The sequence below is a fragment of the Chionomys nivalis genome, chromosome 11, assembly GCF_950005125.1.
Source record: "Chionomys nivalis chromosome 11, mChiNiv1.1, whole genome shotgun sequence".
In the NCBI taxonomy this organism is placed as follows: domain Eukaryota; kingdom Metazoa; phylum Chordata; class Mammalia; order Rodentia; family Cricetidae; genus Chionomys; species Chionomys nivalis.
In genome coordinates, this window is record NC_080096.1 from 36,797,427 (window position 1) to 36,815,749 (window position 18,323).

The 18,323-nt window shown below is 38.8% G+C and overlaps 1 protein-coding gene across 1 annotated transcript in view; it reads right to left on the reverse strand.

The window, feature by feature from the left end:
* The window catches only part of Agbl4 (AGBL carboxypeptidase 4), a 1,086,156-nt gene that overhangs the window by 478,668 nt on the left and 589,165 nt on the right, over positions 1-18,323 (reverse strand). Inside the window, exon 5 of the mRNA XM_057784997.1 lies at positions 4,709-4,925. Coding sequence (XP_057640980.1) covers positions 4,709-4,925 — 217 coding nt within the window. The remainder of the gene's footprint in view (positions 1-4,708; positions 4,926-18,323) is intronic.

Below are 18,323 nucleotides of genomic sequence, written 5' to 3' on the forward strand. Positions count from 1 at the left end.
TGTTTCACAGCAACAGGAAAAAATAAAATATTACCTAAGGAAAAATGTAATTGCATGTGCACTCAGTACAGGTACAGAAGTGTGTGTATCAGAATAACTTATAACAGCCTGAAAGTGAAGTGTTTCTAAACACACACAGCTGAAAATGCAACACGAGATATGACACTCTCTTTCAGTGAATACAATCCCACACTAAACTGTGGAATTGCTAACATGTGCTTCAACATGAATGCAACGTTAAGATAAATATTCAAAACACAAAGATATTATTATGTAATACAATTATATGGAATATTCGGGAATAAAGAATTGATAATGTCTACTATAGCTAAGAGTGGAAACTACCAAGGAATCTTTCTGAGGCAAAAGAAATATTCCAAAACTGTAGTGTAATATTTATCCAACTCTGCAAATTTGCTCAAAATTCTATGACTGTACTTTTACAGTGGGTAGGTTTTATATGTAAATTATATATGAATAAATATATGACTAAGATAGTCACAAAAAGAGCTTTCCAAGGATGTCTTTATGTTCAATGGCATTTTTCTTGGTTGAATTACCAGGAACTACTGCTGAGTGACAAAGTAAAATGTCATTTGTCATGGCTATGCAGCCCTGGTGACAGCTATGGCTACTACGAGGAATGCTTTTGGCACTAAAATGCAAATATCTCTTCTTGCCTGTGCTCTCAGACTCCATGTTGGTATATTTAGCCTTCCCACTTGTAATTATCCTCCCTCAAAATTGGGATAAGGATTAACTAATTATAGTGTTGCCTTAAATATGAGCTATATCAAATACCCTATAATCCAAACCAAGAGTCGCCCTGTCTGCAAAAGTATGCCAAGCCCAAAACCTTGAGCATCTGCTTTGAGACTCAACATAGAGGGATTGAACTGATCCATAGAGTTTCCCAACCTATTTCATTTGGCTCAGGTGGAGCATGAAAATTCATTTATTTTCTAACTACGAGTCTCAATGTGCCTATCAGAGCACCAGCAAAGAGTATTAGAATTAAAGACTTAGTTTAAATCTTCATCGTCATACATGTGAACTTAGCAAAAGAACTTACCTTGTTAGCCTTATTCAATCCCTGGGAAAAATTTCCTACTCCATAAGCTACTATGAGAAATAAATAGGATTATCCATATAAAGAAAAAGATCTAACATCTGAAAACAGAATATGGCCAACATGACAGTGAATGTTTTCCAACAAGTTGACTCCAGTCTTCCTATCTGTTTTACTCTTCCAGGAATTCCTAAACCCAATCAAGCCAGATATCTAACTAAATATCATCATGCAATGACTCTGGCCCTCTGTTTTCTGGGTAACCTTATTCTCAACTTTGCATTCAGCAATGTTAGCCATCTCTCAATATGCAGGCTAAAGCTCATCTTCTGCATGCTGTTTACTTGAACACTACCTCTTTAAATAATTCATATCTCTAATTATATGCTTTAATGTATTTGGGCATATTTTCTCTGGAATAGAATACACTTATTTCTGGAAACATACTGAGGTTTATACAACCTTGTCATATATCCCAACCATGGCTCTTATCACATCTAAAACACATTCACTTTTTCAAGTCATGCTTTTCACTTTACAATAAGAATGAAAAATATTACCTTAAGAAAAGGGAGATATTGATTGGGGGAGGGGGAGGGATATGGGAGGCGGTGGCAGGGAGGAGGCAGAATCTTTGATAAATAAATAAAAAAAAAGAAAATGGAGATAACATACAAGCAGTGTGACGTTAGAGGTGAAAGCAGAACTGAGACTTCCTGTGGCACAATTACACATTAGAGTACTACTCAGTGGCAAAAAACCAATAACATCTTGAATTTTGCATGCAAATTGATTGAATCAGAAAACACTATCCTGAATAAGGTAACCCAGACCCCCCATAAATAATATGGTATATACTCACTCATAAGTGGATATTAGCTATAAACAAAGGACATTGAGCCTATAGTTCATGAACCTAGAGAAGCTAAATAATAAGGTGAACTAAAAGAAAAACATATATAGAGCCACCTGGAAATTGATAACAGACAAGATTGCCTGACAAAATTGGGAATATGGGGGCAGGGGAGATGGGAGGGTAGAAGGGGAAGAGGCGGGGAGAAGGGGAGGGTTGAGGAGAACTTGAGGGAATGGATAGTCAAGATGGAGGAAGGACAGAGATGAGAGTAAAGAAAGAGATATATTGACTGAGGAAGCCATTAGCAGAAACCTGGCTCTAGAGAAATTCCACAAGAATGACTCCTGCTGAGACCCTAAGTAATAGAGGAGAGGGGTCCCAATATTGACTTACTTTGTATTCAGGCTGATGATTATCTTAAATATTATTGCAGAATCTTTATCCAACAAAAGATGGAAACAGAGGCAAAGATTCACAGTGGAGCACTGGATTGAGCTCCCAAGGTCCAGTTGAAGAATGGAAAGAATGAGAATATGAGCAAAGAGGTTCATCCACTAGAACAGTTTACCTGAACTAATGGGAGCTCACCAACTCCAGCTGGACAGGGAAGGAACAAGCATAGGACCAAACTAGTCCCTCTGAATGTGGTTGACAGTTACATGGCTGGGGCAGATTGAGGGGCCACTAGCAATGGCACTGGGATTTATCTTTACTGCATGTGTTGGCTTTTGGGGATCCTATTCTCTTTGGATATATACCTTGCTCAGCCTAGATATAGTAGGGAGGAACTTGGACCTTCTACAAAGCAATGTGCCTTACCCTATATTAGGATTAGATGGGGGTGGGGTGAGAGGGTGTGTGGAGGGAATAGGAGGAGGAGAGGGAGTGATTATTTGGATTGGTATTTTTTTTAAAAAAAATTAATAAAAAATAAAATCACCTATGATGGAATTTCTCAAAACATATTCTTAAAACTAAGAAATCTATTACTGTATTTATTGTCTCAGCTTGTTTCCTGAGATGGCTTCTCAGGTTAACAGTATGTTTTATGTAACATCACTCTCCTTCTCCACGTGGTCCACTAAATGACCCTTTGGTTTGGTTCAGAAAATCATTTCCTACTTTCCTACCCGTTGAACTGTTATTGGCCCTAGAAAATTTCACTGCATCTCACGATTTCCATATATACTGGTTGAGCTTCTAAATAGTCCTCCTTGAAATATCCTAAGGTGAGCCTACCTTACCATTTGCTTCCTATTAGCATGCTTATTGATACAACGTGTGCCCCAATTTTTAGTTCAAAACACAGGTCACAGATAAAAGTGGAACCCACCAGATGGGAAGGATGTTAGGTAAAAGGAAGATACTTAGCAAAATATCTTAAAGGATAAAGAGCTTGGAGAATAAGAATATCATAATGATAAAACTTGGCTCTCAAGCATTTGTAACTCATGTACCTTCTACATTTCTCTCTCTTTTAAGAAATATATTAAGAAGTGGGACTTACAGGTAGAACCCAACAGTACTAAACAAAGTCCATTTCACTACCCTGGCATGCCAGGAGCCCTAGAATTATCTTCAAGATCACTAATACATTAGTGTATTTACTTGGAATCTTTGGTGACTTTCAGTATCTCTGTTTTAGGGCACAATACAGAATTACAGAATGAACCATAAAACCAAATTATTATTTGCTTGTTCCTGTTTTACAGATCAGCAAAATGAGGGAATCAGTGTATTTAATGAACAGAAAATCTTCCAATTCTGTTTTTGTTGGACAAAAAATGAGGGAAAGACAAAAAGAGAAAATAATGCAACCCCCTTATGAGATGCCCTCATCCTGACACACAGAAGTTGGGAATATGTTGTTTTGCATGGCAATGGTAGTATACAGGTAAGTTTAAGTTAAGCATCTCAAAACAATAAGAAGGATTACTTTGATGAGCTCTCTTCAATCATTAATACCCTTACAAGTGAAAGAAGAGACAGGTGAATGAGAATCAGTACGACAACGGAAAGAAAGCACAAACCAAGGAGCTTCTTGGTGATGAAAAGGCACACCAGTGTAGTCTCTGGAGCCTTGACTAGAACACAGATCTGCAGATATCACCACCTTAGACCAGTGAAACCTACCTTGGACTTTTAGCCTCCAAAATTACAAGACAATAATTTTGGCTTAAAGCACCTAGTTTGAATATGTTTTCATATCAATGGCTAAAAGATCAATATGCAATGGAAAATTAAAATCTCTATACCAGGAAACTAAAGCCAAAGAATAAACATAAAACCAGGAAGTGAGTGAGGGCAAAGACAGCAAGCACATCCAGTCAACACTCCAGTTGCTTGGTTTCACTAAGAAACGAATTCAGAAGGTTGTTATCAGGAGATGCTTCCATGACCTTTGTAGCACCTAGCAGACACCTTATTTTCTCTTAAGTGACAATGTGATTCTCCAGGACTCTTTAAAGAGAGTCGTTTTAGTTCTCTTCATAATAACAACCATCTGTCTCAAACCTTATTCTCTTACTGCCTGGAGCCGTAGAAGCAAAGAATCACAAGTTCAAAAACAACACCCAAAATAATTATTACATGATTATTGCTAAGAAGCACAATAATTATTTAAAGCTTATTTCTATTCACAATTTTAAAATTTGTGAGAGCATATAGTCTATATACAGTTCGATAGAACACAATTTTTCGTAATTTGTATTCTACAAAACTCCATTGCAAGTTGCCATTTCAGTGTTTCAAAAGGGGGACCCCAAGCATGATGCTGGCCTTACCACACTCTGTCCAAGCTGCTCCCAGAAGAAATAATCCATGTTTCTTTTTTGGAGGCTGTCGAGGTAATGCTGGAAGCGAGTATATGTATATGGGTAGCAGTAAGCAAACTGGTAAATATCATCTTCTCGGTCAAAACAGAATGCAAAGGACATCACATAATTCTTCCTGTGGTCTGGGCAGCGGTAGTAGTAAACATTTTTAGGTGGCAGTCTTTGCCTATAAGACACAAACAAAGACAGTAGTTCAAGACTCAAAAGGTAGCAAACAGGAATGAACGTCTAGGAAAATGTCAAGAACAACAGTGACAGGAACTAGGAGAATGGTGAAACTCCATGGGGTCAGAAACACGTGCTAAAAAAGCATCACTTTGTCAATCATTTGGAAAATAAAAAATTAAGAAATCAAACCAGTTTTATACATTTGTTAATCCCTATTTGGACCATTTACTATATGCCTAGGCATTGTGTGAGAATTTGGGAATACAACAGCAAATATTACAAACAAGCGCTTGGTCTTCATGGAGTATATATTCTACTAGGAAAACAGCCATAGAACTTAAAATAGACAGTATAGTTACAGATGATGTGGTGTTTTGAATAATAATGCCCCCATAGACTCATAGTTAAATGCTAGATCTGTAGTTGGTAGAACTCTTTGGGAAGGATTAGGAGGTGTAGAGTTGTTGGAGAAGGCGTGTCGCCTGTGGAATTTGAGGTTTCAAAAGCCCATGCCCTTCCTAGTTAGTTCTCTTTCTGCTTTGCACTTACAGATGGAGTTACAAGCTCCCAGCTCCTGTTTCAGCTCCATATCTGCTGATGTGTTGCCATGGTCCCTCCCATGATGGCCATGAATTCTAACCATCCGGAACTCTGAGTTCCATATCAAATACATATTTTTTAAAAATTACTTTGGTCATGGTGTTTTATTACAGCTATTTAAAAGTAACAAAGACAGGTGGTAAAAAATTCTTTAAGAAGCATAAATGTTTAAGATATGAGAGACATCAATGAGTAGACACATTTCTCAGGGAAGTCAGGATTTGTTTTCTATTATAAGACTAAGTCATAGTTTTAAAGTAAACTAATATACATTGTCAATATTGAAGAGAAGGGAGCAAAATATTCAACTTCACTCTAAATTATTACTGTTATTTTCTACAGAGCATTATGTAAGAATAACTTTTAATATTTTATTAAATATTAGAACTTTTCATATATGAATATGTATATTGTAATCATATTCTTCCTTTATGCCCCTCCAACTCCTCCTGAGTCTACCTCTACCTCCTAGCCCTTTCCAACATTTTGTCTTTGTTTTTAATATTTCACTCAATCCAATTTGTATTGCTCATATAGAAAGAGGTGTAGAGGCATCCAGAGAAGCACAGTTGAACTATTAGAACTATACCTATTAAGAAAATTAATTCTTTCTTAACAGCCATTACCACCAAAAGCTCCTCAGATAGGGGTGGGGCTAAAATCATCCTCTCTGTTACATCCAGCATGTTCCATGTTGACTGGCTTGATCTGTACAGCTCTTGTGAAAGCAACATGAGCCGCTAGAGTTTTGTTAATTCAATGGTCCTTTCATGTCCAGAAGACTGTTCTACCATGGTCCTCTCAAGCCTTGGCTCTTTCCATCTTTCAGCCTTCTGTTTTCCTATGTTCTCTGAGTCTCTGGGTGAGGTATAATACAGCTGTCACACTTATGGCTGAGAACACCATACACATTCTTTCTGCACTTTGAATCATTATAAGTTCCTATATTCATTTTTGTTTACCATTCAAAGAAGCTTATACTAATCATTAGTTTTATTTCCCATGAAAATATTTTGGGAAATACTGATTCAAAATGTGTTTTGTGAGTAGTAGTTTCCCTAATACACAATGCTCATACTTTAGTAAAAAACACTAGGAAACACATAGAAAAAATATTCTAGTAAGAATACTACATCATTATGCCTGCCACTCTATAGAGCTACTGTACCATCATGTCTTATGGGAGCCAAAGTTTTTACATTGTTGCCCTACAGAGAATGCCCCTCATTTCTTTCCTTCCTACTCAAACAAAAGTCAGTTCAAACTGTATCTTTTCTATTATTTTACACTGAGAATTCTGGGCCAGTTCAATTCACACATTGTATAATAAATAGATCTTTCTCTTTTATTGGTTGGCCTGAGAGTCTTATGTTTTTAGATGGGTCTAGAATAGTTTTAAGAACAAAGGACACTTCTAGAAAACGATGACAGATGGTGAACAATATAAGACTCGCCTCCCATGGTTTGGCATTTAGTAGAAAAGCCAAGTGGCAAAGACTGTAGACAGGAGGAGGAAAGGGTAGGAGGTGAATTCAAGAACATCAAGAATGGTGCTGACTTTATGCAGAGCAGCCTGTAAAAACTGCTGAATCACAGATCCACGAGCATTGTAAAGATTAGTGTTAAAATGTTAACTTGACAAACTACCTTGAGTGCTTACCATCTGGGCAACTATAGAAAGATTATCTTAAGTACATTAATCAAAGTGGAAAATCCCCACTCGCTGTGGGTGGCATCATCCTCTAGGCCAGGAATCCTGGACTGTTGAAGAGTGCAGAAAGCATGTGTGTATGTGTTGCTTTCTTCTTTTGACTGTAGATGTATTTGGAAAAGCTATTTTAAGTTATTTTTTATTGTTTTTATTGAGCTATATATTTTCTCCCCTCCCCTCCCTACCTCTCCTTCCCCTTCTACCCTCTCTCATGAACACCATGCTCCCAATTTACTCAGGAGATCTTGCCTTTTTACACTTCCCATGTATATTAGATCCATGTATGTCTCTCTTAGGGTCCTCTTTGTTGTCAAGGTTCTTTGGGGTTGTGTATTGAAGGCTGGTTTATCTTTTCTTTAGGTCTAAAAGCCACTTATGAGTTAGTACATGTGATAATTGTCTTTCTGGGTCTGGGTTACCTCACTTAATATGATGTTTTCTAGATCCATCCATTTGTCTGCAAATTTCAAGGTGCCATTACTTTTCTAACAGTGCAATACTCCAACAGTGTATTTATCCTTATCCATTCTCAGTCGAGGGGGATTTAGGTTGTTTCCAGGTTCTGGCTATATGACATACAAAGCTGCTATGAACAGAGTTGAGCACATGTCCATGTGGTATTATTGAGCACCCTTTGGGTATATACTCAAAAGTGCTATTACTGGGTCTTGAGGTAGGTTGTCTCCTAATTTTCTGAGAAATCTCCATACTGATTTCCAAACAGGCTGTACCAGTTTTCATTTCCACCAGCAATGGAGGAGTGTTCCTTTACCCCACAACCTCTCCAGTATAAGTTGTCATCAGTGTTTTTGATCTTAGCCATTCTGACAGGCAGAAGGAAGATGAATCTCAGCTATCAGAGAAAAGCAAATCAAAACAGCTCTAAGTGTGTTAAGCATTTCCTTAAGTATATTTCAGCCATTTTAGATTTTCCTGTTGAGAGTTCTCTGTTTAGGTGTGTACCCCATTATTTTTATTGAGCTCTACATTTTTCTCTGCTCCCCTCCCTGTCTTTCCCCTCCCCTTCAATCTTCTCCCAAGGTCCCCATGCTCCCAATTTACTCAGGAGATCTTGTCTTTTTCTACTTCCCATGTAGATTAGATCTATGTGTGTCTTTCTTAGGGTCCTCATTGTTGTCTAGGTTCTCTGGGATTGTGATTTGTGGGCTGGTTTTCTTTGATTTATGTTTAAAAACCACTTATAAGTGAGTACATGTGATAATTGTCTTTCTGGGTCTGGGTTACCTCACTCAATATGATGTTTTCTAGCTCTATTCATTTGCCTGCAAATTTCAAGATGTCATTATTTTTTCTGCTGTGTAGTACTCCATTGTGTAAATGTACCACATTTTTCTTATCCATTCTTCGGTCAAGGGGCATTTAGGTTGTTTCCAGGTTCTGGCTATGACAAACAATGCTGCTATGAACATAATTGAGCAAATGTTCTTGTGGCACGACTGAGCATCCTTTGGATATATACCCAAAAGTGGTATTACTAGGTCTTGAGGTAGGGTGTTTCCTAATTTTCTGAGAAATAACCACACTGACATCCAAAGGGATTATACTGGCTTGCATTCCCACCAGCAATGCAGGAGTGTTCTCTTTACTCCACATCCTCTCCAGCATAAGTTGTCATTAGTGTTTTTGATTTTGGCCATTCTTACAGGTGTAAGATGCAATCTCAGAGTTCTTTTGATTTGCAGTTCTGTGATGAATAAGGATTTTGAGCATTTACTTAAGTGTCTTTCACCCATTTTAGATTCCTCTGTTAAGAGTTCTCTGTTTTGGTCTGTACCCAATTTTTTTTTTCTTGGATTATTTGTTCTTTTGACGGACAGTCTCGAGTTCTTTGTATATTTTGGAGGTGAACCCTCTGTCTGATGTGGGGTTGGTGAAGATCTTTTCCCATTCTGTTTCCTGCTGTTTTATCTTATTGTCCCTGCCCTTTGCTTTACAGAAGCTTCTCAGATTCAGGTGGTTAAATTTATTAATTGTATTAAAGGTTTATAGAGAAGGCACAGGTGAAAAGGTAAAAGCAGAGAGGAATTTTTTCTCTCAGTATCTATGCTACTGGGGTTATATTTAGGAATTGGTCTCCTGTGACAATGTATTCAAGGCTACTCTACTTTCTCTTCAATGAGGCTCAGTGTGATTGGTTTTATGTTGAGTTCTTTGATTCATTTGGACTTCAGTTGCATGCATAGCAATAGATACATATCTATTTGCATTCTTCTACATGTTGACATCCTGTTATGCCAAAACCATTTGTTGAATATGCATTCTTTTGGGCTCCTAGTTTAAGTTCCTGATTGATGTCTTAACTTTCCATGCCATATTCAACTATTGATGGAGGAAGGTCATTGGTTAAAAATAAAGAAACTGGCCCTCATAGGTTAGAACATAGGTGGGTGGAGTAAACAGAACAGAATGCTGGGAGGAAGAGGAAGTGAGCTCAGACGCCATGCTCCCCTCTCCCGGGCAGATGCGATGAAGCTCCAACCCAGGATGGACGTAAGCTAGAATCTTCCTGGTAAGCACACCTTGGGGTGCTACACACATGAATAGAAATGGGCCAAGCAGTGTTTAAATGAATACAATTTGTGTGTTGTTATTTCTGGTGTAAAGCTAGCCGTGCAGGAGCCGGGCAGGACGAAAAGCAGGCCCGCAGCTCCTACTACAAACTATGACTTTGAACTATGAGTTAAAACAAACCTTTTCTTCCTTAAGTTACCTTTGTTAGAGTACTTTATCATGGCAATAGGAAAAGAAAATTAGACAAATGATCTAACATGGTAGTGTTATCTTGCAAATTATTATCTGGTTTTGTGTGTGTGTGTGTTTTATGCCTACTAACTGGTTAAGGTGGAAGGTGAGGCTATGAATTAGTTTGGGTTTTTAGTGCTCTGAAGAGACACCATGGCCATGCAACTGTTATAAAGAAAACATTTAATTGGCATGACATGACTTTCAGAGGTTCAGTTCATTATCATCTTGATGGGTTGCAGGGTGGTATGCAGGCAGATGTAGTGCTGGAGCTGAGAGCGATATGTAGGGCAGTCAACAGGAAGTTGGCTGACAGTCTTACTGAGGGAAGCTTGAGCAAAGAAAACCTCAAATACCCCCCCCCCATAGTAGCATATTTTTCCTCCAACAAGGATATACCCATTGCAACAAAGTCACTCCTCCTAATGCCTCTCTCTATGAGATTATGGGAGCCAATTACACTCAAGCTATCACAGTCTGCGAGATTTTTTTTCTGTAAGAACAGAGATGACATAGCACTGATGTTTATCCATATATTTGACTCTATTTGTCTATTAAACATTCTAACATCTGTTTATCTTAGAAAACAAGTAGATGAAATGGCAGGACATGACATCTAAGATGAATAGGAACATGAAGTTGCTGAAGAACAGCACAGCATGGAAAATACACAGCTCAAGCCAAAAGGAATTGAAATATTCATTTAAAATTCAGTGATGGTATCAGAGGATACCCAGAGTTGTACTTAGATCCACCAAAGGCATTCATTTGCTGCCTATTCCCAAGAACATGAAGTAATAATCTTTTCATAAAATCTTTAAGACAAATCTGCTATGTACTCCTAACCAGAGCACTGTCCTGAACCTTCCTATATTGAAACTCTGGAGCCACTAGTGATGAGGTATAGAAGTAATGGCCTGGAAAGTGTGCAGGGAACAAAGAGTAAAGTTATTTTCTGATGCTTCTATGTATGGACTATGGGCGAATGAGAAATAAACACTCCCCTTAAGAGTATTGGGTCTCAGTTGATAGCTTTACTATCAAATATTAAAGTATTGGGTTCCAAGTGATGACAAGAGAGGTGAAGGAAAAAGGAAACAAAAAGGATGAGATTATTAACTACAACATTTAGTTCAAGAGGAGAGTGTGAACGATGGAAAGGCTTGTAGAGAAGGCTCAGGTGAAAAGGCAAAAGCAGAGAGGGAATAACAGTGCAGGAATGCTGGTATCAAGAAAGCGTATGCTCCACAACCGTATGTGGTTGAAGATGCAGGAATAGGAGGGTGAGAAAGAAGTTAGCCCTAAGACCTTGGATTAATATTTGGAAAGAAAGCTAGTGAAAGAGTTTTGAGGTCTCCATGCAGTGATGGTTACTCCAGGTCCTGGCTAAGATCTGAGTAAGGATCTCCTGGAGCCCTAGGTTTAACACATGTTACTATGCAGGCAATGCCTATAGCCACAAGGTCCCTCGGGTTATGACATCATTTCCAACTATTTGCCAGTCAATCCAATCAAGGCCTGCAGTTTAATTACAGTCCTCCTATATTTCTGATCTTCCACCCAAGTTTAATAGGTGTTTATGAGAGGCTGTTGTCTCTAATGAATTTGTTAATGTTTAATCAGAATTCATGTGCTTACAGATATCCTGATTCCTGTCCTGGGTGGGTGAGAATGCTTGATCTGATTGGCAGGCAGAGTGGAGGTAATGGATCCTCCAGTAATCATTCAGGAAAGCTGAGACCATGTTTGGGGCTTAGATTTTCTAGGTGCTACCAAGGATACACCAGAAACCTGCTTGAGAAGGGCTCAACAGTCAAGTAATGCAAGGACTAAAGGCAAGGGAGTAAGACAAGGAAGGAAAAATGACTTTCTCCCTGTGAATATACTTCTGGTTTTGTCCTGTTTTTTTTCTTATGTTCTCATGCCTTTGGCATTGTGTTAGCTGTTTTATTTTATTTTTTAATTAATTAATTAATTATAGATTTCTGCCTCCTCCCCGCCACCGCCTCCTATTTCCCTCCCCCTCCCCCAGTCAACTCCCCTTCCCTCAGCAGCCCGAAGAGCAGTCAGGGTTCCCTGTCTTGTGGGAAGTCCAAGGACCTCCCACCTCCTTCCAGGTCTAGTAAGGTAAGCATCCAAACAGCCTAGGCTCCCACTAAGCAAGTATGTGCAATAGGATCAAAACCCAGGTTTTAGCTATTTTATACACATTTAACACTCACAAGCATCTTATGAGGTGTGGGTTTATTACCATTCCCAAATGGTAATATGAAATGAAAACTCAAAGAGGCAAAAAGCTTCTCAAAGACCCAAGTTTAGTAAGTATCCCAGGTTGTACTATAGTATTCTAGTATGATTTTCTTTTTCTTTTTCTTTTTTTTTTTTTTTTTTAGTTTTTTCGAGACAGGGTTTCTCTGTGGTTTTTGGAGCCTGTCCTGGAACTAGCTCTTGTAGACCAGGCTGGTCTCGAACTCACAGAGATCCGCCTGCCTCTGCCTCCTGAGTGCTGGGATTAAAGGCGTGCGCCACCACCGCCCGGCTCTGTCTAGTATGATTTTCTGTGTGTACATACAGCACTGACAATCTGCCGGACCATTCTAAACATTTTGTAATTAACTGGCTCCTTAACTTTGCACAATATTCTAAACTTACTCCTCCTAACTAAAAGTGATTAAAGTGATAATATAACTGAAGCCCTTCTTAAGGGAAGCAGGCTGTCTGCAACTCTCCAGGAGATCACTGGAATGAAATTATCCAAGATCCTGTCCTTTCAGAGGCCCAGGAAAAGTCTAAACATTGATGTGTATGCTCTTAGGACTGAGAATAAATGTTTATCAGCTCTGAGAAGAAGCCATCATTTGAAGTCCATGCAGATAATAGAAGTAGACACACAATGCATAAGGGAAGTATGTAGATCTCATTCCAAGACTCAGTAGTGTATGCAGGTGGGGGACTGTTTGCACATACACACACATATACACATGCATGCACATACACTATACACACACACACACACACACACACACATATACATCTCAGACTCCCACAAACATTCCCTGTGCTGCTTTATTATACCCAGTATCTCATTTCACCCACTTTTCTTCACCGTTAGACTGAGCTCCCTGAGGGAAGGGCCAATAGAGTCCTCACTGTTACTACTCCAAGACCTATGCAGAATTTTACATAGATCAGTGGTAAAAACAAGTGATAAATTGAATAAATGAATATATTTATAAATAAATAATTTCAGCCTCCCTAACATAACTACATTGTGCCATCTCCATGTGAAACTTAGGACCATGTTCTAGATAGATGATGTTTTCATGTTCTCTTTATAATGTATTCCTTCTAATTGTAGTTGACATTGTCATACATTTCTATAACATATAGTCTCCCTGTTATAGAGAAGTCAAGTTCAAGTCAAACTTTATTTTTGACTCTTCATCAGTAACTCCACAATGTAGTAAATGTTATAAATACTTTAATGTAGACACTGTTGTTTTGTGATTTATTTCAAAATTTCCAGAAGCTAACACAATGCCTGACCCTGGAGAAAATATTACATGCTTGCTAATGAGTGAATTTGGGATTTAATAGTGCATGAATGAAGAGGAAGGCAAAAGTTTCCCTCCCATTTATCATCTTCTCTGCATTCTCTTGAAATCCTCTGACTAAATTTTCAAAACGTCCTTTTAGAGGCTACTAGGACATATAGAAAATGAGAAACTCAGGGCCCAAGTGTATAAATTGCTCTAAATTTATATTCTCAAATTCTCCTCAGGACCCTGAAGTACAGGATTTCTAATTTTCTCTCCAGTGAAGCAGAAAGTGCCTGCTTGAATATATAAACTCTAAGTTTGGGGTCTTTCTTGACAGCAGGCAATTTTCTCTTCAAGCTAACAGAATAGGAAGCAGTGAAGAACCAGTCTTGTGCTTCATCTATGATACACATGGCTTTTCTTTCCTCTGTGTTTGTCTGGAATGACTGAGACCATCATGCTATAAGTCCTGGCAGAGGTATTCAACATAGCATCACAAGGTCATTCAGATACTCCCAAAGTGCCACACATAGCAATCCTGTATGCTATATTGCGCTGTATGTTGTATACTACTGTCTGACTAGTAAGTCCATATTTTTTCTGCCACAGTAAGCCCATGCTACCTTACATTTGCACAGTTGTGCTGCTAGCCTTCTGTTCCCTTAATTTATTTATCCTGGGTCACAAACCAATTTGGTATCCACTTCCTTGTTACATTTGAAATTGAGATAAGTTTCCGCTCTTTTTCCTTTAATGAGGGCAGCAGGATATCTCAAATTTGGTCTATGCTACACGTGGCCTTTCTTCTGGGTTTTGCTGGAAGGATTGAGTCCATCATCTAGTTAGAACCAGTTGTTCTCTGCCTGTCCTCTCACGTGTCTGGCATAGCGAGACACCTGGCATGGATACCCATATTATAAATCTACTCTTCCTGGACAAATGGAACTCATTCCTCCTAACGCCAACACTATCTTCTCCCAAATAATTATAATGCCCCTGTCACCGGCAGATCCACTCTTATCTCTTCTCTCTGTACTTTGTCACAGCTAATCTCTCTGAGACACTGGGAGGGAGAGAAAGAGCGTGAGGCAGTGATCAGACACGGGCAACAGAGTTTTACACCCCCGTGTCTAATCAGATTACCATTTTATCAGCTAATGGACATGATGGGTGGGAGGAGAGAGGCAGCGTTACATATTGCCAGTTGAATTTATGATACCAAAAAGATACTGCTCCTTTCTTGAATTAACCTTTTTGTCCTATACACTGTATTCTTTATTTTTCAGTTTATTTTATAACATTGGGATTTTTTAAAAAAATTTTATCACTGCCTTCTGGTGAAGGACACCCACACACTGTGGCAGCAGCTGCTTCTATTAATTCCAAGTCATTAGAAAATTAAAATTAAAACCAATTATTTTGGCTGGTTAAGAGCCAGAGAGGAGCTGAGAATTATTATTTTCATGGTCATAGACAGCAACAATATTCCTACCTGTGGCTGGCTGCTGGAAAAATGCCAACCCATATCAAAACTTAGGGACCATGCCAGAAGAGGCTCTGAGCTAGAAACTTTATCTCCCTCCTCTGATTCTGAGAAACGGCAGGATGATGATCCAGACGGGGTTGGGTTGAGTCCAGGCTCTTGAATTCTCACCTAATTCGAGCTTTTGCATGAAATGCGGTTTCTACTCACTTCTTATATCCATCTTATAGTGTTGAGAAACTCTTAGGTGAAGTAGACTGTATTTCCAGACCTGTTATTTGCTGAGTCTGAGTGTATGAGGCAGGAGCATAATGCTGTCTTTTTTTTTTTTATATAATGCTTTTATTGTTGTTGTTGTTTGCTTGTTTGTTTTTTCAGGACAGTTTCTCTGTGTAGCCCTAGCTGTCCTGGAATTAGCTCTTGTAGACCAGATTGGCCTTGAACTCATAGAGATCCGCTTGCCTCTGCCTCCCAAGGGCTGGAATTACAGGTGTGTGCCACCACTGCCCAGCAATGCTGTCTTCTTAAGCTAGAGTCGTAGGGCCATAGCCTCACTGTTTCAGGCATGCAATGAAAATTTGTGCTAAGTTTGCTTTGTCATTCATTATGAGTGGAACAATGACAAGGGATCAGGTGATGAAGTCACCAGGACAAGTGAGATTTTTAAAGAACCAACATCTATGTTCAATACCAGCTCTGTACAACTTTAGAAATGTAATCATTGTATTGTAGGTGCTAACTCACTTCCATTACCTATCAGTCATACATACAGCATTGAACCTGGGCTTTCTCACCTCTAAAATGCTATCACAAATTGGCTGTGAAGAATAGAGACTGACATCCGCATGGAGAGGGGAAGTAGACAAGATTGCAGGGCAAAAACTGGGAACTTGCGGGTGAGGTGGCATGGGGCAAAGGGGAAATGGGATGAGAAACATGAGAAGGGGAGGATGGGAGGAGCTCGGGGGATTGGGATGGTTGGGATATAGGAAGGGAGGATACGGGAGCAGCGAAGTATATATCCTATCTAAGGGAGCCATCTTAGGGTTGGCAAGAGACTTGACTCTTGAGGGGTTCGCAGGTGTCCAGGAATATGTCCCCAGCTGGTACCCTTGGGCAACTAAGGAGAGGGAACCTGAAATGACCCTATCCTATACTGATGAATATCTTGCATATCACCTTAGAACCTTCATCTGGCGATGGATCGAGGTAGAGACAGAGTCTCAATTTGGAGCAACGGTCTGAGCTCTTAAGGTCCAAATGAGGAGCAGAAGGAGGGAGAACATGAGCAAGGAAATCAGGACTACGAGGGATGCACCCACCCACTGTGACAGTGGAACTGATTTATTGGGAGCCCACCAAGGCCAGCTGGTCTGCGACTGAATAAGCATGGGTTGATTCTGGACTCTCCGAGCATGGCGGACAATGAAGGCAGATGAGAAGCCAAGGACAATGGCACTAGGTTTTGATCCTAATACATGAACTGGCTTTGTGGGAGCTTAGCCTGTTTAGACGCTCACCTTCCTGGACGTAGATAGAAGACCTTCGTCTTCCCGCAGGGCAGAGAATTTGGACTGCTCTTCAGTATCGAGAGGGAGGGGGAATGGTGTGGGGGGAGGAGAAGAGGAGTGGGGGGAGGGGGAGGGGAGTGGGGGGAGGGGGCAATATTTGGGAGGAGGGGAGGGAAATGGGAAACGGGGAGCAGGTGGAAATTTTAATTAAAAAAGAATAAAAATAAAAAAAAAAGAATAGAGACTGACATGTAGGAGCTCAGTAAATGGTACCTAAGATTTTCATCACTCTACAAGAAAAATAGTGCTGTGCCCTGTTGTTTCCTAAAACAATGAATTTTAGGTTCATGCTAGTGATTTCAGTGTATGAAAAAGCAGGGTAGACGACAGTAGGGGATCTGGAAAAAATGACACGGAGACAAACTAATGTTAACTATTTCTCTTTCTTTCCAGGTTCAGGGTGCCCAATAGTATAATTTTGTTCAGGCCATCCTCTCTCATGGAAAAAAGTTATGTTCAAACAGAGAATGGCAGTTAAGTCCTTTAGCCCCCAATTGTGATAGAGCAGGGTATGCAGAGGTGCTACCTGGTAGTTGCTACCAGACAACTGTTCCATGGCCCATTCTTCAGACACCATGGTCACTAGTTGGTGATATCTATACACATCACAGTCCTGTATCTCGATAAAAGAATGTTCACAGTACAGTTGTGTGTAAATGCAAAATTATGGTTTCTTTATTTGATTACACGGCAACAATGTTCATTTTCTTTTACCAGTAATGAATTAAAAATATAAGCATGTATATGAATATATTTCCACATCTTGTGACATACAGTTATGAAATATTACTAAGTATTTCTGATCTACCTCAGGAAAGAAATCACAAATCTGAGGAATCATCTGTGTCTTCCATTTAGCAGCAGTTTTTATAAGATAGACCCCAAAGTGCAACTTGTACATTTAAAAACAAAGCATAAAAGGAAAAGCATTGGATTATTTTAGAATAATTTATTTTATGATAATTTTATTTTAGAATAAATATGTACTTCTGATGTTGTACAATATGGTCTGTTCCTTAGAAAGCATAGCTATTCTAAATAATTTTGGCCATTTCCAACTCCAAGCTTTCTCTTGCATGAAGTGGTAACTGAACACCATCTTTGCCAATAAGGAAGAACTAAATGAACCCAGCAGTTTCATATCAATGTCAGTCAGATATCTCAAATAGCATTATTTAACAAAATTCCAGTCTAAATCAATTATTTTATCCAGCTAATGGAAAAATTTTGGAACTTCATTATCTGGAAAATAGATTACCTCCTTAGTTGAAACGATACAGCTATTTCAATATGAAGAAAATAGACTACCTCCTTAGTTGAAACGATACAGCTATTTCAATATGAAGTCACTAAAGTCAAATTTATTTTGTTAGGATAGTGTGAATAAAAACTTTGGCTTGAAAACAATGCTCATCATAAATCAGAAAAGCCATGAAGCAGAGATTCATTCTTAGACAGTTTGAGGTATTCAATTTATAATTGAATCTGAATATCCTTCCATTTTTTATCCTCAAAATAGAACTTACAATTGTCAAAATATATGCAACAAAATGTAAATATACTACTTTCATAACTGGTAATCATTAAAAGATACATACATGAAATTTTGAAAATAATTAGTTTGTAAAAGTGCCAATGTAGTAAAAACAATTTTTACTCTTAAAGACTATTTTTAAAACATACAAAATTTTATGTTTAATTCTCTCATTCACTTTAAGTTGTGACAATA